We start from the raw sequence: 27,866 nt of genomic DNA on the forward strand, positions 1-27,866 counted from the left end.
TTCTTTTCTTATCAAGAAAACATGTGTTTTTCTGGGACCTTGTGCTTTGTTAGTTAGTTAGTGGTTTTCCCAGATTAAGATTTGCAAAAACCCTTATTCAGTTTTTACTGCTGTCACATAATCTAAGACGGAACATTTCACAATGCTTTTAGTTTGAGGACGTATGTTTAATTTTGAAAATGTTATGTTACCACCCCTGATGATGTGCAGAAAGCCTTGAAAAAGAAATACTGTTTTATTTTGTCACTTTTTAAAAGCCTGATAGAGTCCAATAAAGTGCCAATGATTCTGCGGGGTGTCATTTGTTTTAGCTGTTTTAGCTGATGCTAGCAGCTCTGTGTTAGTTATGATCAGGGTGAATTCCAGATGTGGCCTGCAATCTTTAAATGAAGCAGTTTTCCTCTCATCTCTTCTTTTTAATATTCCCAGAGTGTTTCCTGGATTGCAGTCTTCCAATTATTTGAGATATATGTGTGTGTGGGCGTGCGCTCGCGTGTGTGTGTGTGAGAGAGAGAGCAAGCGAGCCCGTGGAGAGGGAGGGAGGGAGAACCGTGGAATGCTGTGACGTCATCAGCCAGTCACATACACAAAGACGAGGAGGACCCACAGGCTCTCTGACTCTCAGCTCAGTTAGCACTCTGTGCTGTGGAGCGGCGGCTCTCTACATCCCACTGTGAGTACTTGAACAAATTCTACCCTTTTTACCTTCTGTTGTTCTATTACTCACTTTCCTCCCTCACATTTCCTGTTTCCCCCCTGGGTTTCCCCTCTAAATGCCCCCCTCCTCCTCTGCAGTGTGTAGCAGACAGCAGTCTGTATCCCACTAATGTGTCAGTTTGAGCAAAACCTTTCTTTCCCTCCAAGTGTTGTTACTGCTGGTGGAAGCCTTTGTTTAACTTATTATCGCAGAGAGCAGAGGAGCCAATTTCACTCCCACTGCTGGGAAGACTGGCCCACATGCTCCGAAGATATGGCCAACTTCTTCATGTCCAACAGCTGACCCCGAACATGCTAAAATGGAGCTGCTGTCGTGCTTAGCTTGTGGGGAGACAAGAACATGGTTTAGTGGAAGGGATGCGTGTCGGGGAGGGGGAAGGAGTGAGGTCGGCAGCTGATGACAGAATCGCTCCCGTTCCTCTGGAATCTCCTCCCATTCTTGACATCAGCCTCTATGTCGGAGCAGAAGCAGGCTTTGGGATCTTCCGTGTTCTTGAAGGGAAGAACAAGATAAAAACTGGTGTATAATTTTAGACCAAATGATTCCCAAAAAAATTTAAAATAAACAAAAAGGAGAAAGTGTGCAAGACGAAGTAGTCTTTCAAGAAATATATGTAGCATTGCATATCAAATTGAGGGAATAACATGATCTTCTATATGTTGTCTGTTTTTTCTCCATAGATTTTTCCCCCAAAGATGGCCTCCAAAAATCTGATGTCTTAGCAGGGCGGGGAGCCCAAAAAAGAAAGGAAACAGGGTTTCAAATGTGTGTGTGACATTGTGAGAAGATATGCATGCGTTGTGATTCATAGAGAAAAGTTTGTGTGGGTTGTTGGTAGGCTAAAGAAGACAAGAAAATCTAACAGGATGAGACTATAAACTGTCACCTCCAGCAGTCGGCCCATGAGACCCTCTCTTTACTTCTCCCAGTTACATTAGATAAAAAAAAAATATATATATATATATATATATACCCCGCCGCCAAAATGCTGCAGCAAATTTTAAAGGACATGTACATCGACCCCGACGTTCTGGAAGCTCTGAACGAGGATCAGAAAAAGACGCTTTTCTTGAAGATGCGCGAGGAGCAGGTCCGACGCTGGAAAGAGCACGAGGAGAAGCTGGAGAGGGAGGGAGGCGCTGCCCAGTCGAAGGGGACAAAACCAAGAAACGGTAACCACGCCGACCAGACACTGAAATGTTTGTGTTCAAAATAAGCTCAGAATCCTTTCTAATAACTTTCTCTCCTCGCCCCCCCGCACCCCAACACAACACTGCATGTATACACCACATGCTCTATCGCAAATCAAAAACATTTCTGTACAAACTCAGACATTCACTGTATAAACTGTAAATGCTAGAATCCCTGACCCAGTGATCGTTTTTTTTTTGTGATAATTGTTTCACATCTCTTGTTTTCATGTAGTTGACCAAATTCTGGCTGTGGTGAACATCTGTTCCAGCTCAGCACGATTGGACTTTATTCCCCTGTTTTGCTTCGGTTGTCGTCAGAAGCAACTTTTTTTTCCCCATGTCACCCTATAGGTTTTCTTTTCTTATTGCATTAAGGTCAGAGGATTTGGCTGAGCTCTCCATCGTGTTAATCTTGTTGGTCTGGAACCAGAATGCTGTTTTCTCACTGGTGTGTTTGTGTTCATTGTTTTGTTGGAACACCCATTTCAAAGCTATTTCCTATTCAGCATAAGGCAGCATAACCTCTTTTTTAGTGTGATGTTTTCAAACTGAACGCCCGATCGCCAACATCTGATCGTAGTTTTGACACCACAGTATGAGAGACATGTCTGTACCAAGATACTTGGGACCCTGAGCTTAACAATACACATGGATTTTTCAGTGTAATAAGTGACATTGCTTTAAGTTCTTTAAAATGTTGCACCTTTCCTCTTCAAAACAAAGTGTTTTGGATTATTTTTTTTGCCTTGGATTTTGATGATCATCTTCTGTTTACACACAGGCGATAGCTCAGAAACCTTCATCCTTTTGGCTTTCCTTTGATCTGTTCAAATAGCACTTCTCTGTTTTCTTCCACATTGTTGTGTTTTCCGTTTTAAAGCCGCTGAGATCATGTCAGCTGAGCAGCCTGTCAGTTTTAGCACTTCTTTGTGTGTTTCCATCTTTTCGAACAACTTTGTAATCCTCGTACGATGCTCAGGTGCTTGTAGAAGAATGCCCCATAAAAAGCTTATTGAACTCTTCCTGTCTTTATGCTCTCATATCGGCCTCCTGTTTGACCCCTCTTTGTTCACAGAATGAATGACTTCACCACACTATTATTTTTTTAACACATCCCCTTTCTATTATTGATTTTAGTCACACAAAATAAGCATCTCTCCTGGTGTGGATTTTAAGTCTGTAGGTTTTCTGTTACTTTATTACACCTACTAGTGAATTATTTGCAATTTATCAGTCTGAATCTACCAAAAAATAAGTGGACGGCACGGGCTGCCGCTGTATTGAACACAGCTGTACTTTGATACGTCCTGTCTCTTTAAAGAAGAGGCTGCACAGCGGTGCAGTTTGTCACTCAAACCATCTGAGATCCTCATTCGAAATCCCTTCACTAAAGATGTTTGTGCAGTCTCCTGCAAAACGCCTGATAGGCTCACAGACCTCGAGAAGGGGATTGTGGAGACGTCTGTGCATTACCTGTGAAATGTTCCCTAAGCCGCTGGTTGTGCTGTTGCCGCTTTAGCTCATGTTCTCCATTCTTTAAGCAGCTGTTTGCAAACATACTCAGAGCTGAAGCAGAAAGCACGATGAATACCTCAGGGCCATAAACAAGTTCCCCCCTGATTAATGATGAATAAACTAATGTTAGCATTTCACTCACAGATGTTCCCACTCTGAAAAGCTGTAAATACGCCGCAGTGAGTGTTTTACGGCAAATAAAAATGTCTGACATGAATGCCATTCATAAGTATTCAGTGTGTTGCAGAAGTATTCACACCCCTGGAAACCTTTTCACTTGTTGCAACTGTAAACCTTCAAGCATTTTATGCAGATTTTATGTGATAGACCAACACAAAACGATGTAGCATTGTGAAGTTGTTGACTGAGTGGTTTTAAAAAATTCCCTACTACAAAACTATAAATTGTTTGTTTTCAAGTATTAGGATGCCCTTTGTAAGTCTTTTGGGGTAGATTTGTTTATGCAAAATCAGAGACTGAACATTTTTTCCATTCTTATTTGTAAAATAGCTCAAACCTTTGAGCTATTTTACGAAGAAGTCAGATTAGATGAAAAGCATCTTGTTAAGTTCATAAGTACTGCCAGAGATTTAATCTCCTAACTTTATCATTGAGCTATCTGCCGTGTTCCTTGGTCATCATGATGCTGTTTGTTCACTAATGGTCTCTAAGAAACATCAGTAGTCAACTGAATTTATGCTGAGATTAAATTACTCCCTGTGGACAACCATAAGCAGCTGGTAAGCTGGATTTTACTGTTTTTAACAGTGTATCAGATGATGAAACACTTTTTAGATTTTTAATCATAAAAGTTTTGAAATTCATGTTTATATGTTTTATTTTTCTGTTTTACAACTGTGCCCTACTTTAATTTGTGTCTATTAGACAAAAAAAAAAAAAAATCCCAATAAGGTACATCAGGGTTTGTGGTCGATACATGAAAAATTGTGAAAAATTTAAAAGGGTATAAAAATCTTTGCAAGGCACTGTGCATTTTATTTCCAGGTTGTTTTGCGATGTGTCATTTAACAACACATTCCAAAATGCACGGTTTTGTGTAGAACCAAGCAGGAAGCAGATGCTTGATGAAAATACTGGGAGGAAAAAAAAAATAGAAATCTCAGCAGAGGGGAAATTACTCATGGATTTCAAATAGTATCCTTGTTTATCAGGCGCAACCGTTGGAGTTAACAGACTGAAACAGTCAACAACTGAACAGCCAGGAACTCAGGACGCTGCTCTGCAGAATGTGGTCAGTCCACATTTTGTCTCGTTTGTCCTTGTTGGGAGCGATAATGCGAGAAAGTGTTGTGTAATAACCCGGACACAGCAAAATGCTCTTTTAGGCTATTTTCACAAGAGAAAATCACAAAATGACAGCACGACCTACAGTCACTTAAAAGCACATCGCGGTGTGTGAATGAGCCTTTCTGTCTTCTCGCTGATCACAAGGATCTTCCTATAAACTGCCGCTCAGAGTGAAGGAACAGTGGCCTTTCTTTGTCTTTAATGGCTGATGCAGCTGTCCTTTGCAGCCTCGCAACGGAGACTGCAAGCTGAGAACTCGCAGTGGCAACGCTTCCATGCGCCTCGTTTTCCCTTTTCCGTTTTTCCTTTAGAGGAAACAGTGGCTGTTGTGCTGCTGTGGGGGGGAGAAATAGGAAGTGAGTCAAGACTAAATCCTTCAAACAATTAGCAGAGAGCAAAACAGGAAGTATGCTGCAAACATATGTCTAACTATCTAAGTAGATGGAAAAGTTCTTTTTTTGTTTTTTTGTTCACAGAATAAAGTTTGATGTTTCTCTTATTGACACTGTGAGCTCATGTTTAACCCTGAGGCTTTTCTGATGATGTGGTTAACCTGACTTTTATGCTAAATCCTATTAACACCTTCAGTATGACGGCATTCTACTCTATTTTTGTGTTCATGCAGGCAGACTGCTGACACACAAAAAAATGTATCCGGAACAATTTAGAAAATTCCAGGAAAGACTGGAGAGCATTCAGCACATTCCCCAGATAAAAAAAAAATCATCTTATTAAATTCTGCTTATTGTTATTAGAAATGAGAAGCCGACACATAAATGAATCCGGTGTGCACCTGATGCATCACCTTTGTTTGTGAACGCCGTGTTTTCGCTGTGATCCTGGTATGCTGGGTAGGAATGCGATCGACAGGGCAGACTGGTGCAACCAGCTCACCATGAATGTATGTTTTCACCCAACAAGCTCTCGCCCTGGGATTGTGTTGGCTGTGCTATCTGAATAAATTGACTTCTCAGCTCCCACAGTCACATGGCAGTGACACATGTTTGTTCAGATACAAGTGTCCACGTGCCTTTGTGCTGCTAAATCACACAAAGACAACTGGAGATGCCGGTTATCTATCAGTGCGTCTTGGGTTAAGAAGATGGATATTCAGCTTTTAAGTACTGGTCAGAAGTGATGATGGGAGGAAAACCAGTGTGGCCGGGTTTTTTCCCCCGGCTTCCTGATCTGTTTACATAGTACATAAACCTTCTGTGAGCTGAATCAGTCCTACAGTTGCCGCGCTGAAGCAAACGTCTGTTGATCATATCTTCCATTCCCAGCAGCCGTTTAAACAGAGATTCACATCAGATACACTGTTGATAGGTTTGCAGTGTTTCTCAAACAACCAGCTGAGCAGTAGCCAATCAGATGAGGCCAAGTGTTTGCGCAGGCATTCATCTGCAATGAGTAGATGGGAAATCTGCAAAAATTTTACCAACAGGAAGAAAAGAAGTCATGAAAGGCATGGGACAGTCTAGAATTGGCTGTAGTAATTTTCAGTTTTGAAAAAAACGTTTGAAAACAAGATCATGTCCAACGTTGCTCCCTTTCTTTCTGATTTGCTCCGGTTACTCCGTCACCTCATTAAACTGACTTAAAGCTGTAGGAGATGTATGATGGGAAATTAAATCAGGCTTAAAGCTGTAACTCTCTGTAACCTTGATATATCATAAACCAACTCTTGCTAAACCCAGTCTAGCCCATCAGAAGTAAGGAAGAATTTAAAGCTCCGAGAAACTCTCTGCTCCAAAACATGAATGATGAAAAAATATTCTTGGATTTTTGTCAGATACAGATAAACTCACTATAAAATTTATGCAACATTAGGGAGAGTTATTGATTGAAAAGTCAATATATCCTCAATGTTAAACGTAAAACTAGTCATATGCAGATTTCTGCCTTCCAATCAGATTAGATCTTCAGAAATACCAGACAGATCAAGGATTTTATTTTAATAAATGATACAAAAATGTAATAACTGATTTTACAAGCCAAGATAGAAAGAAAGACTAAATTTGAACTATATTTGAGTGTCATAAATCAGTCAAGAAATGAATAATGCTGGACGGCTTGATTCAAAATGGTTCGGCAGATATCACATTCCTAAAAACCAGACATTTCAGCTTTTTAAAATAATTTTCTGTTCTGAACCATCCTCTCTGCAGCACAGACCTGTCATTTGTTTACCCTCCTAACTGACAGGTTGTCTGAATTGTGTAGAAAACAAACCCAATAAAAAATATGAATAGCAACGACACTGATGTTTGTCGCTGGGTGGTTTTGAGAAAAACTTTATTTTTAAAATAAATTGAGGTGATTGATAAATTTAGCTTTCAGTCAGTCGTCTATCTTTTAACTCTTATATTAAACTGATGGTATTGATTCAATTTACAGCCAACAGTAAGAGTGTGAGCTGGCTGCTCGGCCGGGATGGAGACGTTTCAGTCCTTGTAATCGGAGAAGTGGATGAACTGACCTCCAAATTCATCAACTCTGCAGCCGTAGACAAGAAGTCACCACCAAGTCTTCAGAACAGCACGCAGTAATTACTTCTCATTAATAAAACTGATTTTCTACATGACAGGCAGTGAACAACTCAGAAAATTAAAACCACATCAGTGTTTTTTCCTGTTTTAAATTAGAATGTGATGTTTATACTTTACAGCCACCAAACTACCTTGAAGAGCATCATGGTCACACAAGAGGTCAAAAGTGAGTGTCAGCACATCCCTCAGAAAACACAAGCAGAAGTCTCCTTGAACTTAAAGGTGGGTTACTCTTAGAAAACCTTATTAATGACTTAAACGTTGGAGACAGAGAGGAAAAAGAAATTCAGATATTTTTGTTTCCCTTCATTCTTTGTGTGATTATACCATAATTCACTCCTTGTACAAATGTTAGCATATCATTGTTAACACATGAAAAAAGCTGCTTAAGTAAAAAAGAAATCGATTTTAATAAGATTTTCTTGACTACTCCCATTGTTTCATCCTCTTACTTGGATTTATGTCAATCAGTAAAGCTTTTTAGCATAGCTTTTGAAAAACTAGTTTCCTTTTTAAGTCTTTATTTTAAAGTTATTTTCATGCACTAGTGAATGCAGGTATTTTTTGTACAGCTCATTTAGGAATATTTGTAAAAGTTTGAAAAGGCATGCTAAAAATGTTGATTTGTAGATTTCTAAAATGCAAATTTTCTGAGAATAGAAGTAAATTACAAGAAGAAATGATCAAAACAAGCAATTAAAATTATTAAAAGTTTAAAACACGCACTGAATACTTTTATAATTCTCTGACACAAACATCGTCTGCAGGAATCTTAAACTAACATTTTATTTGTAGGAATGTTACCCTACATGTTTGATATCAATTTTGATTTGGAAGTGATTCATTTTGACAGCAAAGAATGTAGTTAAAGCCGACTAGAAATTAGTCTGCAGCTTCATTATGTCACAACAATCTGCCAAACAGGAAGTGATCATAAATGTTGCTGCGCTTCCTTCTGAAAGTACGTGACCAAATAACATATTTTATTGGGAAGAACATTTTAGACCAGGTGACTTAGAAAACTCTCTAAAAAGAGAAAGGTTTTAGACAAGACAAAACAGCCTTTGTGAATACTGTACGTCAGGCTGCCACGTCTGGACTCTGCAGTTTTTCTCCGTTCCTTACACAACAGCTCATCGTCTGTCAGATTTCCCAGGAAGCTTAAACGACTCTTTTCAAGTACAACCACTTATTCTTGATTAGTTGTCAAGCCTGGCTTTGATTTGGCCACTCCAAAGCCTTCACTTTGTTATCTTTGAACTTTTTTTTTTAATGAAATCTCCTTTCAAGCTGTAGTTATGTTTCATACTGAGGTAGATTGTCCTTGTGAATTTTAGACATTTTATACATTTCTCAACCTTCATAGGTTTTCCGGAATCTGCTGCAGGGAAGCATCTTTAGAACATGATGCTGCCACCAACTTGTTTCACAGGGGAGACAGAGTGTTTCTGCCGATGTACAATGCTTTTACCAAACATGGAGTTTTCTATCTGTTTCAAATATTTTGGCATTTTTATAAAGTATTTACTTCCTTACAGATTTTCTCCTTTTCTTAACAACCTTAAAAGTTTTAGATGATGACAACATTTTAAACTCAAAGATAATCTGAGCAAATATGCAGAGTTCTTTGAAATGGGATCTTGTGCTCACACCCTAAAATGCCAAGATCAACCATTGTAGATAAATTAGTCCCAGGAGACCAGCTGTATGTTTCATTTCTGGGGTAGTTGTATTTTAGTAGTTTTTTTTTTTTTTTTTTAAATAATAGTAACTGGGCACCTTCTTTCCCCACATTGGTGTGTTGTCATGGCAACCTTGCACACACTGAGCTGCAGTGATCCAGGTCTCATCTGGCCTGAAGCGGAAATGAGAGCATCTCACGCCGTGTCTGGTTTTCACACATCATTGCTCCCAATGCTTCACGTCGTTTTCAGAACGTTTTAGTTTTGCTCTATTCTTCTTCCAACTTCTTCCGCGTTCACTCTGCAAATATAGATCAGAATACCGCCTCACATTTAAAGTGCAACCTTTTACATCAACTAACAACGCTCCTTTCTCTCCCAACAGGAGAAACGTGAGGAAACCAGCACTTTACGCCCTCTGCCGGTAAGTTGGAGCAACTGCATTCAGTCTTTGTTCCATCGGCTCTCACTCCTGTAGTGCCCTGGTTAAGCCCACAGGTGTCAGGTGGAAAACGTTCACTTTCAGCAGCAACTGAGGACCCATTGTTAAACTGCTTTGAATTTTTCTCAGATTCTTATACTTTTCCTGTTTAATTTTCCGCAATGTGTAATTAGACTCAGACATTTTGTGAGGGAGCATCTTGTTTTAAATGTTAAAGTGCACTGGTCTTTGTAATAAACAGATGATTTACTGTGCAGCAATACTTTTACAGACGTTACTCGCAGGTCCCCTTCCTCTGGAGCAGGAAATGTCTGTCAGGGCCAGTTGTCCCTTTGCTCCCTGCCTCTTTCCAGATCGTCTTTCTCTCCGCATTCCCTCTTCTCTGTACTCCGTCCGGTCTAAACCCCCCCACCCTTCATCGCTCACTCTGGGGTAGTTGGGGCAGTTGTATTCAACTGTCCTCCCACAGGCTGCATTATCTTTCCAGACTCGTCTTGTCGGGGGACTGTGCTTCCTATCTCTGCTCGCTTTCGTTCTGTTTCTGTGTTTATGAGTGTGCAAATGATGTGTGTGCGTGTGTGTAGGTATGTGTGAGGGGGTTGACATGAGACAGGATTTCAGGACTGCCCCAGAACAGATGGTTGATGAACTTGATCAGGGAATTAAAACGCCAGAGAAGGAGAATGCGTCAGTCGCAGATGGATGGGATTGTGGAACAGTCCCTTGAGATTTGGGCGAGCGAGTTTGTTCTGCGTTCTTTTTTTTTTCTTTTCATTCCCCTCTTTGCCACAAAAGAAACGTCTGTACCTCGAGTCCACAAAGTCTGGGCCAGCCTCCTCATATTACATCTCAAATTAAAATGTCATCAAAAAGTTAATTTCAGTTATTCAGTTCAGTCATATAGATCCAATTATATAGATTGTGTATAGAATCTCTGTTTAATTTCTATAATTATGGCTTACAGCTGAAAAGACACCAACATTTAGTTTCTCAGAAAATGTGAATTATATCTAAAAACACCAGAATAGCTTTTCACCATCACATAGAGTCCTGGACTGTATTTTTCATTTCAGGTTTTTCATTTGATACATATTTTATTGTATTTGTTTATATAGTATTATCTACACTGAAACAAAATAACACAAAATCTTACAAAGTAATGAAAATTACTTTGGTCCAGTAATTTTGGTCCGGTTTCTAGCACAAATATCTCAGTAAACTTGAAATAAGACAAAACTAACTTACAAGTAACTTATCAGCAAGATATAGGAGCTTGTTTTAAGTAAAAAGTACTAGTTCTTTTGGCAGATAATTTCACTTATAACAAGACTTTTTCCCATGTTACAAGTAAAATAATCTTCCAATCGGACTAGTACTTCATTTTATTTATTTATTTTTACCAATATTAAGGAAGTATTGACTCAAAACAAGCTCCTACGTCTTGCTGATAAGTTACTTGTAAGTTAGTTTTGTCTCATTTCAAGCATACTAAGATATTTGCGCTAGAAACTGGACCAAAATTACTTGGTAAGATTTTGTGTTTTTACAGTGTGATGACTATTTTAATGGATATTTCAACTGATAATTGCTTTTTGTGCCTTTTTGTACCTTGATGTGGTCATAGTTGCTAATACGACAGTAAACTAGCTAAGTAATAACTGAGTCTGGTTTGACTGTAGAGTCCTGAAGGCCACTAATAAAGCAACCTGGACATTCTGAACACTTCAGCAGAGAGGCTCATTGCCTCCAGAGCGCACTGCACTGATGTAGTAATTTATTTATGTCAGTCTTTTTGTTATTTTAAGTTATTGACAGATGACGATCTCTGCTGATCCCCTCTTCTTTATGAAGTTTGGTCAGTGTGACAACCCTTTACCAAATCCTGAAATTCAATGTGTTTCTTATAAATAAAGTGGTTTGTTTCTGGAAGGAGGAAGGAGGTTGGTTTTCTGCAGCTCATTTCATGAGGGACGGCGGTCTCATTCTGTAGGCGGAGAGCTGTTGATTAAGAAGGCGTAAGACTGGGGAGGAAGATTAGCAAGTCTGCTTGATTTTCAAGTCGCCTTATAATTTTCTCCCCTCACATCCGCAAACTCCGAGTCACTGGTCATAGCCGTGTCTGTGTGTGTGCTTCGGTACACACAGAGCTGTCATTGGATAGCTGTAATTTAGTGAATCATTGATCCCGTGATTTAATTGCGCATGACAGTATTTCCACTGCATGTGATTTGGTTGTCAACACTGATCTTCCTCTCTGGTCCTCTTTGTGTCACTCCTGGCTCTGCAGCTCCAGGAACAGGCGTCCGGTCCGACGGAGGTGAAGCCCGTCTCCCAGGCGCCCCTGAGCTCCAGGCCACCCACGAGAAGCAACGCCATCATCGTCAGACCGGCTTTTTCAAACCCCACGCCGGGCTGCATCAACGCCAGGGCCGACCTCGGAAATCTCAGACTGGCATCCTCTACGCCATCCTCCAGCAGCGCTGTCCAATTAGAGTCCACATCAGCATCCACCGCTAAAGGCAGCGTGTGCTCTGAGAAGCCCCAGAAGGCCCAAGATTCACAGGCTGGGAAAGGTGAGTGAGCATGTGGCGCCACAGATAAAGGTAAATGTTGGGTCAGATGTCAAAATCAATTTAGGGAGTGATTGTTGTAAGCCTGAATGTGGATGACTTGCACACTTGCTGGAGCATATCCTGGTTTACTCTCAGATGATGCACACAAAAAAAGACACAGAAAACCTTCCATCATTAATAATCCTTCCTGTATGTCACTTATACAGGAAGGCTCACACATAGATAGAAAAGAAAATTAAACATTGGCAATGAAACAGTCGTCAACATATTGAAGATAACGTCCAGTTCCTTACAAATGCATCGACACCCTCCTAACTTATCCATATTTTATGGTCTCAATCTGTTCTATTGCATTTTTATTTGACAGAACACAAAGTGGAGAAAACTTGTGACGATATAGGGAAATGTGTTTCATTGTCCCCGAGTAGATATTTCACAGAATTGACTTTTACTACAATCCCAGCTACAGTGGTATGTTTCTACCAGCCTTGCACATCTGGAGTCAGAAATTTTCAGTCATTCTTGTATGTAAAACAGCTCAAACTCACTCAGGTTGGATGGAGAGCATCAGTGTTTTCAGTTACTCAATTGGGTGTGTAGGCCTGGAATTTGACTAGACCATTCTAACAACTTACAAATCTGCTTTGATCCCACTGGACCTCTGGCTGTATGGGTTATGCCTCTGGGAGGTATACTGTCATCTCTCATCTTTGTAGCTTCAAACAGGTTTCCTTCCAGTATTTTTCTGCATTTACCTCCATCCCTCTTTTCCATCAACTTTGAAAAGCTTTCCTGTTTCCTGTTAAGACATCCTCAGGACGTCTTACGGATTCCTGTCAACAGTAGTTTTCTTCAGTCCACTTTTCCTGATTTTTAAAAAGTATGTATCAATTTGCATTTCAGCTATGTGCTACTTTATGTCAGGTGTATGAAGTACATTGAGAGTTGTGACGTGACAAAATGTAGAAGGATTGAAGCCTTATGTGTATCTATGCAAGTCGCTGTATATGAGAATCCTCATCAGAATATCTGCATAGCGCATAAGAAAAACAATGGCTGCCGAGAGCTGAGGAGAAACAGCCTGAGCAAAGTTCACACTAGAAACGGATTTCTGTGCTGCAGTAAGGCGGAGCGATTTATTTCTCTGAGCCCTGAGCGCTCGCCAAACAGTGCCTCAGCCTGCTGGAATCCGCATGGACTGGCAAAGAACCAGGGGCCTGCCAAGAGAGGGAGGAGGGGGGCAAAATGAGTCTGCGATTTGGCCCTTGCTACACACCTGTATGTTTGGTTGCATCCCCAGTGTTTTATTTTGGGAAAATATTGATGAGATGCAGCCCAAAAACCAAAAATGTTAAGTTTATGGTCATTTAATGTGTCAACATAAAGCTGTAATTTGACTTTATTCTTTAATGGATTAAAATAAGGGAAACCATTTTTGTTTAGGATGACAATTTTTAGAGATAAAAACCCCATAACAAAATAAAACCTTTCAACTCTGTTTAATCCATTTTGAATCTAAAAATCCTTTCCAGATAAAAAGACAGAATTTGAATTTCTTCCTGAAAGATATTTTAAATATTGCAGGAAATTTTTACAGACAATTCAATCATTTTTTATTACAACCCATTATTCACGTTCAGGATCTGACAACTATTCAGCCTCAATTGACCCAAATTTGCAAAAACATTTGTTGTGTAAGGGGAAAGTTAGCACCACCTAGTGGAGAATTGTGATATTAGCGAAGGGAAGCTGAGCTGGGGAAAGTGTCTCATTCCCACAGCGTCCCTCTGCTGGAAAAATCCTCTTCCTGCAACACCTTCCTTTCCATATCCTGCTGCACCTCATTGTCCAAATCCGTCTCAGACTACACAGCTGGGAAGTGACACAGAAGTTTGATCACAATGCATTGATTTAATTTTTCTTTACAAAAAGTTGCAAAAAATAAAATAAAATAAATAAATAAATAAATAAGAACATTTGAATATTTCTGTGTGTATATGCTTCTGTGGGGAGAAAAAATACAAGCAGCCAGTATACTGACTTCATAGCAGAGAATTCCTCAGGGTCAAAGCTTTGTACATTATTTTGCCACATCTTTTTAGCATTTTGCTAAAACCGACAACAACAAAAACTGAAATAGTTTTTTTTTTGTTACTTGATCCTGGTGAATCTCTGTGGACTCTGAAGAGTTAAAAACTATTGTTTGCTCATCATATTGTCCTCCAGATGAAAATTTGATCTCAATCACTTTGCTCGAATAAGCCAGTTTATAGAAGGATATGAAGTGGGTTTTTTTTTTTTTTTTTTTCTTTTTAAAAAGGAGCGGTTCTACACAAGAATTAAAAGATGCAAATTGGAAAGAAAGCAAAGAGGATGTTTTGCATGTGGTTAGGGGTTGGTAATTCGAGGACAGCGTGTAACACAGATTTAAGGAGAGACGGCAGTTTGAAGGAACAGCTGTTGTGGTGGGCGGGTGAGTTTCTAGTGGTCTGTAACCGTCCTGAATGAACGGATCGTGACTCTGGACGACGGTTTGACCTTGACAATTGCAGGAAGCTCGTTCCTCTGGGAGGACGAGGCGAACTGAGCCTCAGTTGTTTTCGTTTGAATGGAAGTACTGACAAGCATTCCCGTCAGCACGGAGAGGAGACACCTACAGACCTAACAGCGACATGGCTGACTGTTGTGTTAACATGGACTGAGAGGAACTGGACTAAAGGTGCTTTAAGTTAAGCAACAATATTTTAACATTGTGTAAAATAAAGGAAAAGACAAGAAAATAACTGACTACTAAACATTACATTTACAAATTAGGAAAGAGTGTAAAAGCAATTGCGTGGTCATGCCTCAGTTATACAATTTTAGTAAAATAATACAAATGAGGAAACCATTAAATGGGGAGCAAGGGAGTGGAAAAACATGTATTTTTTCAAATATCAAAAAAGAATATTGTGTCTGCTTTCAGGTGTTCTTGCCTGGCCTTTAATATGCTGCCCAAATGTCAGGGAAGCCTCTGCACCCTCAGTTCCTGAACTGGACCGAAGTTGTGAAATCCTGAGTGTCTCACTGATGTAATGGCACAAATGGTGCAGAACATCAAATACCGACTCATTGTAATCAGTTGGAAACCGCAATACTCTCGCCCTAATGAATCCAAAAGAAGCAACACATTTTTTTTTCCGTTCACATGACCTATTTAACACATAATAGAACATGTGAGTGCTGACTGTTCCAGGAAATTAGTAGGAAAACAAATGCCATCACTGAATAGCTCTGTCTTTTGCTGGGTTTTTTTTCTTTCTTTTTGTTCCTGCACAGATGTGTCAAGTTTAATCTGATTCAGTGAATTCAGGGCTATTTGATGCTGCTTTAAAGGCATTTAGTGCTCTGGAAACAAGTGTGTCAGTTTGATCTGAAGTTAAACTAAGATTTGCAGTTTATGTAGCGTGTGCGCTTTGAGAATAGCACCATGAGCGATTTTTCAGCACCCATACATTTGCGAGAGCGTTTGCGTTTCAAAGCTACTCCCACTCAGTCCGCTGGCTTCCCTCTTCTGTCTTCACCTTCAGAGGAAAGGACAGGCATTCCAGTGCCGCTTCCCAACTCTAGCCCTGGGTGACGCTCAGCCAGAGCCGATAAGTGACAGGGGCCCCAGCCCCCCACACAGGAGCCAACGCTTCCACACGCACACACACGCCTACACCTACACTTCTCCTCCTCCTCTCCCCTGCCCTTCAGTCCACAGATGTGCTGCTCAGGAATTCTGCCCTATGCCCCGCTCCTGCCCCATCCCAACCCCCGCCCCCCCCTAACCCCACCCATCCGCCCCACACAGCTCCTCCGCTTTTCCGGCCAGAGACGCCGAGATCTTTAAAGAGATAGATTGGCGTTTAATTTATTTATTTTTTGCTAGCTTACTCATCCTCCTCGTGTTCCCTGTGCTTCCCACATGCTGTCCCGGAAGGTGCTGAGCAACACTTAAAAGCTCAAGCAGAAGATAAATTTGTGCTGATAACTAATTTAATGCTTATTACATCGATGGGAGTATTTACAGGATTTACAGGGAGCCTCAAACACAGTTTCTGTGAGCAGAGATCAGGGAGCAGCTGCCCAGGAGGGTTTCAGGCAGGAAGGCGTGGAGTTTAAGCATTTTCTGGGTGTGTTGGGACAGGTTAGTCAGGCTACCTGAGGGAAGGTGTTGGTCTTTTGCCTTAGATTTTACAGTGAATGCCCACAACATCAGTCCTCCTTCTCTACTCTCTGTTTTTCTATCGCTCCGTCTCTCCATTAAGCATTCTGCTCAGACCCGCGCCGAGTCTCCGAGCTCAGAAAACTGACCGCGGGTGTGTGCGTCTGCCTCCGCGTGCGTGCGGGGTGCGTGCCTCGATGTGTGTCGGCCTCAATTGCTGGAGCCTATCCAAGGTTTCCGTGGTGACCGCACAACACAACGAGACAATCAGAGGCAAGCCCACGCAGCGCGGCGAGAGGACATTAACACAGGAACCGTGGGGTCAGGGGGCAAAGGAAGGCAGGGCAGGACATGTGGGGAGGAAGATGAGGAGAAAGGTAGAGGGATGAAGTGTCACCACAGGGAGAGGGGCCAAAACCGAGGAAGAGGAGAGGGTAAACAACAATAAGCAATAAAACCCCCTTAAAGGCTACTTCAGGTTTCCTCCCTTCATGCCTGCAAGACGTAAAGCGCCTTAAAGGTTTCCTGGCCCCCAGGTGTATCTGTCTGTGTTTTTGGGCTTTAACAACCACCTCTGTGCATGTGCAGTGCCGGGGTATTAGTCAGAGATGGCGGCATGCATGACTGAATCCGTGAGCAGCAGGGGTGTGTGAGTGTTTGTGTGCGAAAGAGCATGCACGGACCTGAACGATATGTGGCATGTGCGTCAGTGTGTGCATGTTTTCACTCTGCTGCGTGCGTGTGTCGGCGTGTGTGTGTGTGTGTTAGAAAGAAAGAGAGCGCTCGTGTGTCTTTCTGTAGCCACGCACTCGGGTACTCTCACATATCTCTGTCCCCCAGGGGACGACGCTAAAAATATGTGGCTCCTCAAGCCTTCTGGTGTCTGAGCAGCGTCTGTCTGCTCGCTCCTCCATTGCCGTCCCTGCGGCCCTCCCTCCCCTATCGTTCGTTACTCTCGTTCCCTCCATTCCCTCCATGCCCTCCATTCCTCCCTCAATTACAACCCTCTTCCAAAACATGGCACCGTGGCGAGCACGCACACACAAACTACGCCCAGCTGTGTCCCCGCTCCACTTCCAGCGAGGATGACCTCTGCTCACCCACGGCTGGATGGAGGGAAGCGAAGGAAAAGAGAAAAGATGGAAGAGAGAGAAGGAATATAGAGAGACGACATCTGGAGAAGGGGAATGGTAGCTGCTGTTGAGCTAGAAATTTACATTTGCGAAACTATCTAAAACTATAACTGTGTGTTTACTTTATTATTTGCTTTGTTTTTTTGATGTACTGATGTGAGTGTTAAACCGATCCTGTGATTTTGTTTTTATTAATTCACTCAAACCCTAGATAAAAAGCCTTTATATAAATTTAGGTGGTTTTATTGAAGTACCAATAATCTCGCACTGAATATTTTAGAAAAATCCACCCTTGAATTTGAGTACATTCTGGGGTGTGGGGAAAAAATGTTCATGTTAAGAAGTAATTGTTTTAACGATATTGCAGATGGCATGATTGTTGATACTCCTGTTGGTAACACTTTGTACCTTTTGAAAACAGAACTTAATGTTCTCAAGTATAATTTCACAAGGTTGGATCATACCAAGAGAGAGAGAGCGGGGCGGGGGGAACAGGAACCTTTGACCATTAACAATCTGTCTCGATGGTGTAGACTCCTGTTTGAAACAGGTTTGGTGCTGCTGATAGCTTTTCCAAATCAAGTTGCTACTCCAAATAATTCCAAAAAATCTCAACTGGACATAATGCACTTCATATCAAAACAAAGACCAAGCGACCCAAGATTTTTATTGAAGGTCACTGCTTTTTTTCTTTCTTTTTTTTAAGTGTTCAGAATGCTCTGTCTTCTATCAGGTTTGGAAGAGAAATTGGCCCACAGCATCATGGGTTCTCCTCCATACTTGCAAGTATTTATAATTTGTTTCATGCCACACTGATGTGGAAGGATTGGTACTATTCTCATCTGTTGGAACACATGGTTCCAGTTAAAACCAAAGTTTAGTGAACTTTACATGTTTACATTTCTGACGGTAGAAACAGAAAAACTTTATTACCTCAATCCCAAACATTTTTGCAAGTAGATGGTATCTAATAAATATTTTTTTTCACCGCCATTCTCTCTGTGTGTAGTGAGGAGATGAACGTGGTTCCTTGCTTCACCTAATGGCCTTTGGCAAAGTGAAACTATCCTGGCAGCAAATGTTCTTTAATTAAAAATACTTATGTGGTTATTTTAGTGTTGGATTATTCTACCAAAAATAAAAACCGTTTAAAAGCTTTTCACACGGCTGTATAATATAATATATTGTTTTTGTTTTCCATTAATGTCAGATCTAATATTGCTTCTTGAAGAATCCAGAAGTATAACTGTTATTGGTTATATTGGGCTAATTTCTAAGCTATTCACTTGAAGTTTTTTTTTTTATTTTCTCTTTAATTGTCCACCCAAAAATCTTTGTTACTTTGTTTTCTTATTTCCTGCATGAATTTCAAATGTCTCATGTGTCATGATCCTGGGTATTACGTTATAAATTTAACCATTAATTTATTCCTAATTGTGTTTTTCTCCCATTTCTACCTCCATTGCTGCTGTTGGTGTGGCTTTAAATGCTCATGTATATACTGTACCGGCTTTACCTTCCAGTCTGCCACCATCGCACGTTGGTTACGCATTTGGAAACCTCTGACCTGACACCTGTTGGGAGCTTCTTTGTGACACCTGAGAGCTTTTATTCTGATGCCGGTTTTTCTGACACTTTGCATAGCCTGAAGATTTATTTATTTTTTTTTCCATTTGATTTTCTTTTAAGTACTTTTGATTGCCTTAGGTATGAATGTTGGTATTTAAACAAACTGGCATAGCCTTGTCTGAGTTTTATATCAAAATAATAGTTTGCACTAAAACTGTAGCTATAGCGTCTGTGAGACAGTCTCCATTATGGCAAGAAATATTGCGCGTTTTAATAATTCATGTAGGGGGGAACCGATTGCAGTTTTTTGGCCGATCACCAATCGTTTAAAAGCCTGACCTGCTGATTCAGATTTTGGCAAATACCAGTTTATTTATTTTTTCTTCGCTGACACTGTGACACAGTCGTTGGCAACAGTGGGGTGACTATTATTAACAGCACACGTGCAGACGTGACCTTGTGGGTGATTGTGTCAGTCGGCCCTCTCCCACGGAATAGCAAAAGGGGGCAGGGAATGATTTTCAGACTTCAGTAGAGGTAGATCAGTTTGGTTTCACATGTAAGTTTTGGCCATTAATCCGAGCACCAAAAATGAAGGAAATCTCATCCGATCAGCCGACCAATTTATCGGTGCACCCCTAATCTCGTGCCAGGACTTTCAGGACTGCACTTAAGAGTAATCATCCTTTGTTAAAAGTGATCAAATCTTTTCTTTTGCAGATATTGGCGCATTGGGAAAGTTTCAGAGGGCTGACTCAGCAGAGGCCGGGAAAGCATTGACTGCAACAGCTTGCACAGGGCGCGGCCGGGTGGCTCATCTGATGAAAAACTTCAGTGTTGACAACCCGGGACTGGCCCCGTCCCACGGCCTTAAGCCACCCCTTCCCACAAAGCCTGACCACTTGCGCCTAACAACCACACCCTCCGTCAGGTAATCCGTAAACAACAATAGACGCCCTCTCACCCGGGTCCTAGAGTCCTTCTGCTTGAATTACTGCCACACAAGATGATGTAAGAAACCAAATGATCTCTGTTGCTCTGTTTCCAAAGCCTAAACAGGCAAAGGTTTAAATGTAAAGATTTATTTTAATATCAAATGCTGCAGTACTGTAAATGGTCTTTGTGGGAAAGAAATTCCAAAAACATTTGATTGTATTTGAATATTATGTTTTGAAAGTGGCAATTCTTTTACCTATTCCAAAAAAATCAACGCTTTTTCAAAAGATTTTTCTTGGATGTTTTCCACTTTGTATGATGAGGAGCGATATTTACAGTTTAACTTAATTAACACAATATAATGTCGCCGATTGCATAATGTGTTTTGATCAATTTATGACATTTTCATTTTCTCCTAGCCACAAACACAAAGCGGTGGTATTTTCCTCTTGGTTTATGTCTGTTTCAACAAAAGAGAAGGCCTGGGGAGGTACAGAGGGGTGAAAGCAGGTACAGAAGGGTCCTCCCTCACCTTACCGTCTCCTCCCAGAGGATACTGTTGGCTTGTTTATTTGTCACACTGCAATGTATGTCTCCCTCCGCCACCTGGCAGGAGTCTCACTGCGACTTGTTGTGGACCAATGACAGTGCCAAACGCACACTCATCTGTCACTCCCAGTGGATCAAATCCTGGCAAGTTAGACAGTTGGTGCCAAATAATCCAGCTCTGTGCTCTGCTGTTCTTTTTGCCATGCCTATTTTTGAGATGTGATTGGTTGCCGTTGTTGTTTTTATCTTTTCTATATGGATGCACATTTTGTAATGGGGAATTTGATATTAATACAATGCTGTTTTTAAATATGAGGTATGTCAAAATCTCTGATGTAAAGGTTGAAGGGTGCAGTTCAATAAATATAATGTTTAAATCACATTTTGTAATGTATGAGTTTGCTCTCTGTCTCCATATGCATTAACCAGTGCTAATATTTGTTTGAATATGTCTGATGAAGTTTTCACTTTGACTTGACGAAGCTTCTTGCATAATTAGCTGCATAGATAAAATCAAAAATATTTTCTGAGCCTTTTAGGCATAGTTCAAAAATATCCAGTAAGTTCAGGTTGTTGTTTTGTTAGCCTGCTTCAGTTGTCGTGTGTTTGGGACGACCTGTTGCAGTCATGTGCAGTGAGGTCCGTGACAGATAATGTTCAAACATATAAAACCCAAAATAATACCCTTTATTTCAGTTTTGACCTTAATCAAATCACTTAGTTTCAAAAGTTTTTAATTCCAGGCTGTCCAACAGGACAAAAGATTCAAGGTTAATGTAGATGTTTTTAAAATTTACATGTTAGCAGTTTTTTTTTTTTTTTATTAAAATTGAAAATAATGTATGATCTTGTGACAGACTGGCGACCTGTCCAGGATGTACCCCGTCTCTCGCCCGGAACGTCAGCTGGAGATTGTCACCAGCACCCCTCCCAAACCCACTAGGGACAAGGGTGTTAGAAGATGGATGGATGGATGGATGGATGATCTTACCTTTATTTGTATAGGAAGTCCATCTGCCTGCTGTTCTCCATGAATATTTTCAAAATAATCTTTCTTTGCGTTTATTTTTAAGTTTTTAGTCTTCCCAGTGTGTAGAAAAGCACCTGTTGCCCATTGTAAATATATGGCTCAATGCTGCCCCCTATCAATGTGCCACTGTACTTTCTGCCTCACCCTGTTCATTTTCAATGCCATTTTAAGGCCAAAGTGAGAGATTAAACATATTAGACAAACTGTGTTCATGTCTAATTAAACATGTATGTAGGTGATGCAAAGAGAGAGAACAATGGGAATGCACCTACTGTCATTCAGTGTGTGTGATACAACACATCACTGCCTCACCTCACTGTTCATCCAACAAACTGTTTGTGTTATACCATTCCCCAAACAAGCCCCTGCTGCTAAGGGGTTAAAGGTGTTCCTTTTTCAGACAGGTGTCTCTCTGCCCTTGTTGTTGGAAAACTGGCCTCATCATGGACAGTGACACTGCTGCCCCAGCAGGTTCCAGTTTATGGCAGGCTGGAGGCATGGCGGTTCCAAAATGTACTCTCAAATATCTAACAATTTTCTTTACCTGTGAGTGAGTTTTGAGGAGTTTTCTGGCAAAGCACTGACGCACAGTAATAATCTGTGCTGTAATTTAAACTGATGATCCTGGATGATCCAACCACTTGTGTAAACAAAAAAATAAATGGTAATAATTAATTGCTTTAATCTGTATTAATCAGTCTAACTTGTGGTAAAAGTTATAGATTGCAAATAAGCACAATTACTAAAAATAAGCTAACATGTCTTGTCAAGGTAAGAAATTCAAGTGAATGTTTTAGCCCGTATGCATAATTTTGACCCTCTAAAGATTACAGAAAATCCTTCATTAATTCAAATTTGCACACCAAGGTCCCGTTTTTGTGATCGTGAAAGCTTGTTTATATACTGCACCCTGGGAAAGTAGCAGTTTGAATAATTCTCATAAAATGCAAACTAATGATTTTTCAAACATTCATGACAGTATTTGACAGTACTCTCTGATGTTGTAATTTAATTGATGTGATCTAAAAAATGACGTATGTTTAAATCTTAAATCATAGCATATAGATTCACATTCATGAACTCAGTTTGAATTTTTAGTTGAATGGCAGCAAAGTTGTTTACCTGCAGTATGCTTACTTTAAGGCAGCCTGTGCTTAGTTTTCAGTATGGCTCTCCACGTGCAGAAAACAACAGTTTCCATCACTGAAATAATGATATAATTGTCCTGTCCTTGTTAAGGTCATTATTTATAATTCAAGACAAGATGGCTAGACTAAAATGGCATCCATGGGAGATTTACCAGGAGAGAGCCATGTCTGACATTTCCCAAAAATCATCTAAATGATTTCAGAAAGAAATTTAGACTTTTTGCTTTGGTGCTTTTGGGTCTGGATGATTTGCCATTATTGATGGAGCCATGAATTTTGCTCTCTTGTAGAAAACCCATGAAGCTTGTAGAATGTCAGGCCTTCAGTCTGGGACCTTAAACTTAGGACTTTGGTTACAATAAGACAACGATTAGAAGCAGAACAGTGAGTAAATCTTTAACTTTCTAAAATCAGAACTTCTGAGAAGCTTCTGAAATAGAATAGTCGAAGTCTGAACTTAAATCCAATAAAGATGCTGTGGCATGACCTGACGAACCGATATACTGAGACAATGAATGAGGCGGAATATCTTTGGAATATGAAAATTAATCTCCGTTTAGTCAAAAGCTCCTTACAAACCGCTAAAAGCGTAGTTCAACTCCCTCCTCACTTACAGTGGAAATGCAATAAGCCACTGTACACATCTGATATAAGTCTAGATGTGCATCATTTTAACAAAAGCCTTGATTACGACCCCTTACATTGAAACTTGGAATCTAATTGGAAAATACCAAGACACATTACTTTCTAAAAACTCTTTATGATGAGTAATGGTTAACTGCGAGAGGCCCCTACTGCATCATTAACAAACTCAGATGGAGGTCTTTCTTTGATGTCCGAGCTAAAGATATACGTAGAATAGATTGTGAGATATAAACCAGCACAAACGTATTTTTTAAAATGACTTACATTTTAAAGAACAAAAGATTGGACACTGTTTTGTTAGCCCACTTTTACAAATGCAGAATGACTTTTAAGAAAAACGGAAATGTTTCATCACACCACTATGGTAAATGAGCATCTATGAAACAAAGCAATGATGCAGCTTCACAATGTGCAGCAGCCGCTGCATTCTCCATAGGGAACACAGCGTGTTGTGCTCATGTTGTAGATCTGCTGTTTTTGTTGTTCATGTAGTCCAGAAGCAAACTGATCATCAAGCCTCTTTTCTCCCTTCAACAGGCTGCGTTCTTAAAAGCAAACGCACTCTTCTGCCACCATTATGATGTATTGTTTCAACTGGCGCGATGAGCGGCATGAATCTGGATTCGTGTTTTTTCTGTGTCTTCCAAAGAGGAGGAAATCAAGAAGTAGCTCACAGTAAATTGAGATATCAGAATTATATTCATGATTAAAAAGCTTTACAATGTTTTGTAAAAATAGCTATCTCAAAGCACTATTTTGTAGTTAGCAGGATGACTGCTTGGATTAGTGGATTTTCCCAAAACTGAAACAGTAACCCTTTGAAAAGCTTTGCAACTGTGTAATTTTATAGTCAACGTAATCAGATCTGGATGAGAAAGCATTGCGCTGCAAATAAAACACTGCAGGCCAGATATACATTGATCTTCCATATTGTGTTTTTTTTTTCTTTTCTGGCCCAGTTTCACTCTTTCGAAGCAAAGTGCATCCCAGTCCCATAAAAACTACAAAGAGTCACTCATCTTTTCACTGGTCACACCATGTGGTAAAATATATTGTCTCGTTGTGCACACTGGGCTCCGCATGCAAGCACACTGAAAACGCTGAAGCACGCAACTGTTCTCCGCCGCTCAGATCTCTGTCTCCCAAAGAGCCCAACAATGGCCTTGGCTGTTCTCTGATGCGCAGAGACATCGTCGAGCAGTTTCCAGGAGATATCTGTGGCGAGTCCCCTGGTATGTCCTCCCACCTCCTCCCCTCTGCCCTCCACACTTCTCCTCTACATCGAGCAAGCCGGGCTTCTGTTGTGGTTAGTGCCCTCCGACCGAAGTTTGGGGGGGAAATAAAAAAAGGGGGTTTTGTTGTTTCCTTGCAGGAGAGATGGACGTCTTTTTTTCTGCTTCACTTATTTCACAGCCAAAGAAGAGGGAAGAGAGAAAAAAAACAACAAGGAGGAAAGAAAGAGAAAAAAAATGCAGCACAGTGTGCTGTGGTGTTCCCCCTAACTGCCAATAACTGCAAACCTCCTCTGACTCCAACACCAGGACCATCCACAGCACCCCCAGTAGAGTAAGAAGGAGAGGGAAGCAGGACGGAGGGGGGAGCCGAGGTCATGTGATACGGAGAGCATGCGGGCACAGCTTCACCCCCAGGCAGAATAAACGGGGGCCTGCTGTGTCTCTCCTGCATGATTAATCTGGCTGAGGGGCAAGAGGACTGCCACGGCCCTGCCTGCATTAACTCCCTACTCTCCACACACACACACACACACACACGCCAACTCACAGATCAGCAGAAGACCCGTGGTCACACTGAGGTTGGAGCTCCAACTTGGAGAAAAACAGCAACAGTGGCTGTGCTGGAGAAAGTTTAACTTCTGTCTCTCCACCAAGGACAGAGATTGGATGTCGCTTGCTTGCCGACATGACAGTGATCCTCTCACCCATCCCCAAGCCGAGCGGAGCTTCATGACGCGAGGACGCTCGATAGTCGTCTTGGTTTCTAGGTAGTTGCGGTTCTCGGTGACTCATCCTCTCATGTGACCTCTGTCTCCCAGGCAACATTGTGGATGCTCCTTGATGCCGGGCTCCTCTTTTTGTGTAATTTGTACGAGGCAGATGGGCCCGGAAAATGTGGCCTTGCTCTTCAAAACTTTTCCAGACAAAAGCACATCTGACAGTAAAAATCGTCATTACTCCTGAAGACCGCTGAGGCGCTTCATATTGTCCTGCAGATTTACACTCCGCTAATAGACAGCGCTGTAGACAAGTATTGGTGTTACTTTTGGACCTCTACAAGACCAGAGGCGCATCTCCTTTCAACCACTGTATAAAATTAATGGGACAAAAAAAAAAAAAAAGAATTTCCAATACAGAATTTTTCAGTGTAAAATATTAATGTGAACATCAGGCCTTTTTTAAAATGTAAAAGTGAGATACAACAGTCTAACTAGCAGTTAGCTTTCACAACTCTGAAAAGGTATGTAGATTTTCAACAATTACATTGTTGAATAGTAGTGATACGACATTCTACTAGAGTTATGGGAACTATTTCAAACAATAATTTCACAGAACCTCACTAAATAAAAATCCAAACTAACCCTTCAAGCACTTCATACAGTCCAGAAGGAGAGGACGTAGTTTTGCGACGCCTCGCTCTTTATAATGGAAACCCCAGAAGACGGTCAGGTTCTTCTGGAGGTTTATTTTCTGTTAAAGGGAAGTTGTTCTTTACCACTGTCCCCACATGCTTGATCATATACCTAAGGGCTTCCTTAAGTAGATAGTTAGCATATCAGTTGCTAGTTAGCATCAAAAAACCAAATTGGAATGCATTGCATCATAAATAGGATTCAATTGGAGTAACTGTAACTGGATTGATGTAATTGTATGTTTCTGTTTACATATTGGATACATTTATCTTGTAAAGAGCTTTCAAACAACAGTTGTTGTTAATTGCCACTTTATAAATAAACTGAACTGAATTAATAGCATGCTTTGGATCGTGTTTCGTGCATAGCCATCGCAAGTCTGTCTGTCTAGTGATCAGTCTTGGCAGTTGTAGTGAAGGATGCAGCGGCTTTGCTGGAGATATTTGGTTCTTGAAAATGAAACCGCCGGAGCGGTTTTAAGTATGTTTGTGTTTCTGAATTGTCCAGAAACCTATGCACTGGTCTTGATCTGTGCCTCTGGTATTGTTCTGAAAAAAATACACCAAAAGGAGAACAAATGGCCAGCTCTCTCTTGAAAAAGAGATGTTTAAGCTCAATGAGACATAAAGGTTAAATAAAGGTTTATACAAATGTGAATAAAAAAATAGATGAAAACACAATAATATTATTTTGAGCATGACTATACTGCTTCCTGCTAGCCAGTGCATTCTGTCAGATCTCCTACATAGATTGCGAGAGTTGGCTTCTTGTTGAGGTACACTTTATTTTAATAAGTAAACATTTACAGTCAACTAGGAAAACAAATGGCAAAACTGACAATGACACGTTGAACTAAATGCCACGTAAATTTCACAGATTTTAAAGCAAAGTTGTGCTAAGGTGACCCTGGAGCGCTGGGTTTTGTTGAAAAGTGGTAGAGCAAGACTCGAGAGGCAGGCAGAGGGTTAACATCTTGCGGTCCGCTCCACATTAACTGGAAAGGAATGAAGTGTCAAGCATGTTTTCCACCGCAGCGAGACGGTCAAAGCCCTACCTCCTCCTCCTCTTCCTCCTCCTCCTCCTCCTCCTACGGAGCAGTCACCCCTCAACCCTTCTCCCCCACATCACCCGCATGCCTCCCACACCCAACAACCTTCCCACAGCCATGACCAAATTATTTTCCAGCCTCCCGAGATTTGTCTTGCCAAGAAATAAAAAATAAAAAAAATCAACAGCACAGTCCAGTCAGCTTTGGTTGTTGCTTCAACACCACAAACAAGACGATGAGTCTCCTTTTTGAAATTAGGTTGTGCGTATTCTTGATGTGCGCCGTAACTTGTTGAAGAAGGGCTTTGAAAGACCTGAAAGAGCCTCTACAAGCGCATAGCAAACTTAGGTGTTCTGATTTGGAGGGTCTGAATGAAAGTATTGGGGAGAGACAAGGTGAAGAGGGAGGAAGCGCGAGACGGAGCACTCAATGAGCGAGAGAATGCATGAACGAGGGGAGTGGAATGAGAGTGAAGAGAGACGGAACGAGGGATAGAGGAAAATAAGCCCCACCAGTGAGCAGGCCACACAGACCTGCCAAACTGCTAGAAAAAAAAGCCCCCTCTGTTTTATTTATAGTGCGCTGTATCCATGGCAACCGGAGAGGTCAGGCAAGCTGGGCCTGTGCTTCACCCTGCTCCGGGGATTAGGATTTCACAGAGGTTCTCAGATGTGAGGAAGGTGGTCTAGAGCGGCTCACTGCTCGCCAACGCAGCCCCCCTGTTATCATGTCTGGACCCACTGTGGGAAGTGGAGCTGGGTGGGGGGCTCTAGCGAAGGATCCTGGGAACACTGGGGATGGTGGTTTGGGAAGGTGAGGATTGCTACAGAGGGGAAATGAGCACATATGTAACAGTAGCTTCCACAGGCTGCTTTAATTTAGTGCTTTCTTTCAATGCAGAACGTATGGAAGTTTGTTATTTTAAAAATGTGTTTAAAGTTGATGTTAGGAATGAAGAAACTGTTTTTGTAAATTTGTTCTCATTTCTGGTA

General features: G+C 41.0%; 1 protein-coding gene across 1 annotated transcript; it reads left to right on the forward strand.

The window, feature by feature from the left end:
* The first annotated feature begins 587 nt into the window (after positions 1-587).
* On the forward strand, positions 588-20,738 carry LOC102218800 (SH2 domain-containing protein 4A-like). The gene is made up of 7 exons (XM_023342823.1): positions 588-673; positions 1,399-1,890; positions 7,132-7,279; positions 7,403-7,505; positions 9,351-9,389; positions 11,695-11,980; positions 19,592-20,738. Exons 2-7 carry the CDS (start codon positions 1,704-1,706, stop codon positions 19,804-19,806), a joined length of 978 nt encoding a protein of 325 aa, XP_023198591.1. The 5' UTR covers positions 588-673; positions 1,399-1,703; the 3' UTR covers positions 19,807-20,738.
* The last annotated feature ends 7,128 nt before the right edge of the window (positions 20,739-27,866 follow it).

This window comes from Xiphophorus maculatus, chromosome 11, assembly GCF_002775205.1.
Source record: "Xiphophorus maculatus strain JP 163 A chromosome 11, X_maculatus-5.0-male, whole genome shotgun sequence".
Taxonomy (NCBI): Eukaryota; Metazoa; Chordata; class Actinopteri; order Cyprinodontiformes; family Poeciliidae; genus Xiphophorus; species Xiphophorus maculatus.

Bases quoted from the DNA above. Each gene is read 5' to 3' on its own strand.
- LOC102218800 (XM_023342823.1), top strand. From the start codon at position 1,704: ATGCTGCAGCAAATTTTAAAGGACATGTACATCGACCCCGACGTTCTG. The intron at 7,280-7,402 runs GTAATTACTTCT...TATACTTTACAG, and splicing joins AGTCTTCAGAACAGCACGCA to CCACCAAACTACCTTGAAGA. The intron at 9,390-11,694 runs GTAAGTTGGAGC...CTGGCTCTGCAG, and splicing joins GCACTTTACGCCCTCTGCCG to CTCCAGGAACAGGCGTCCGG.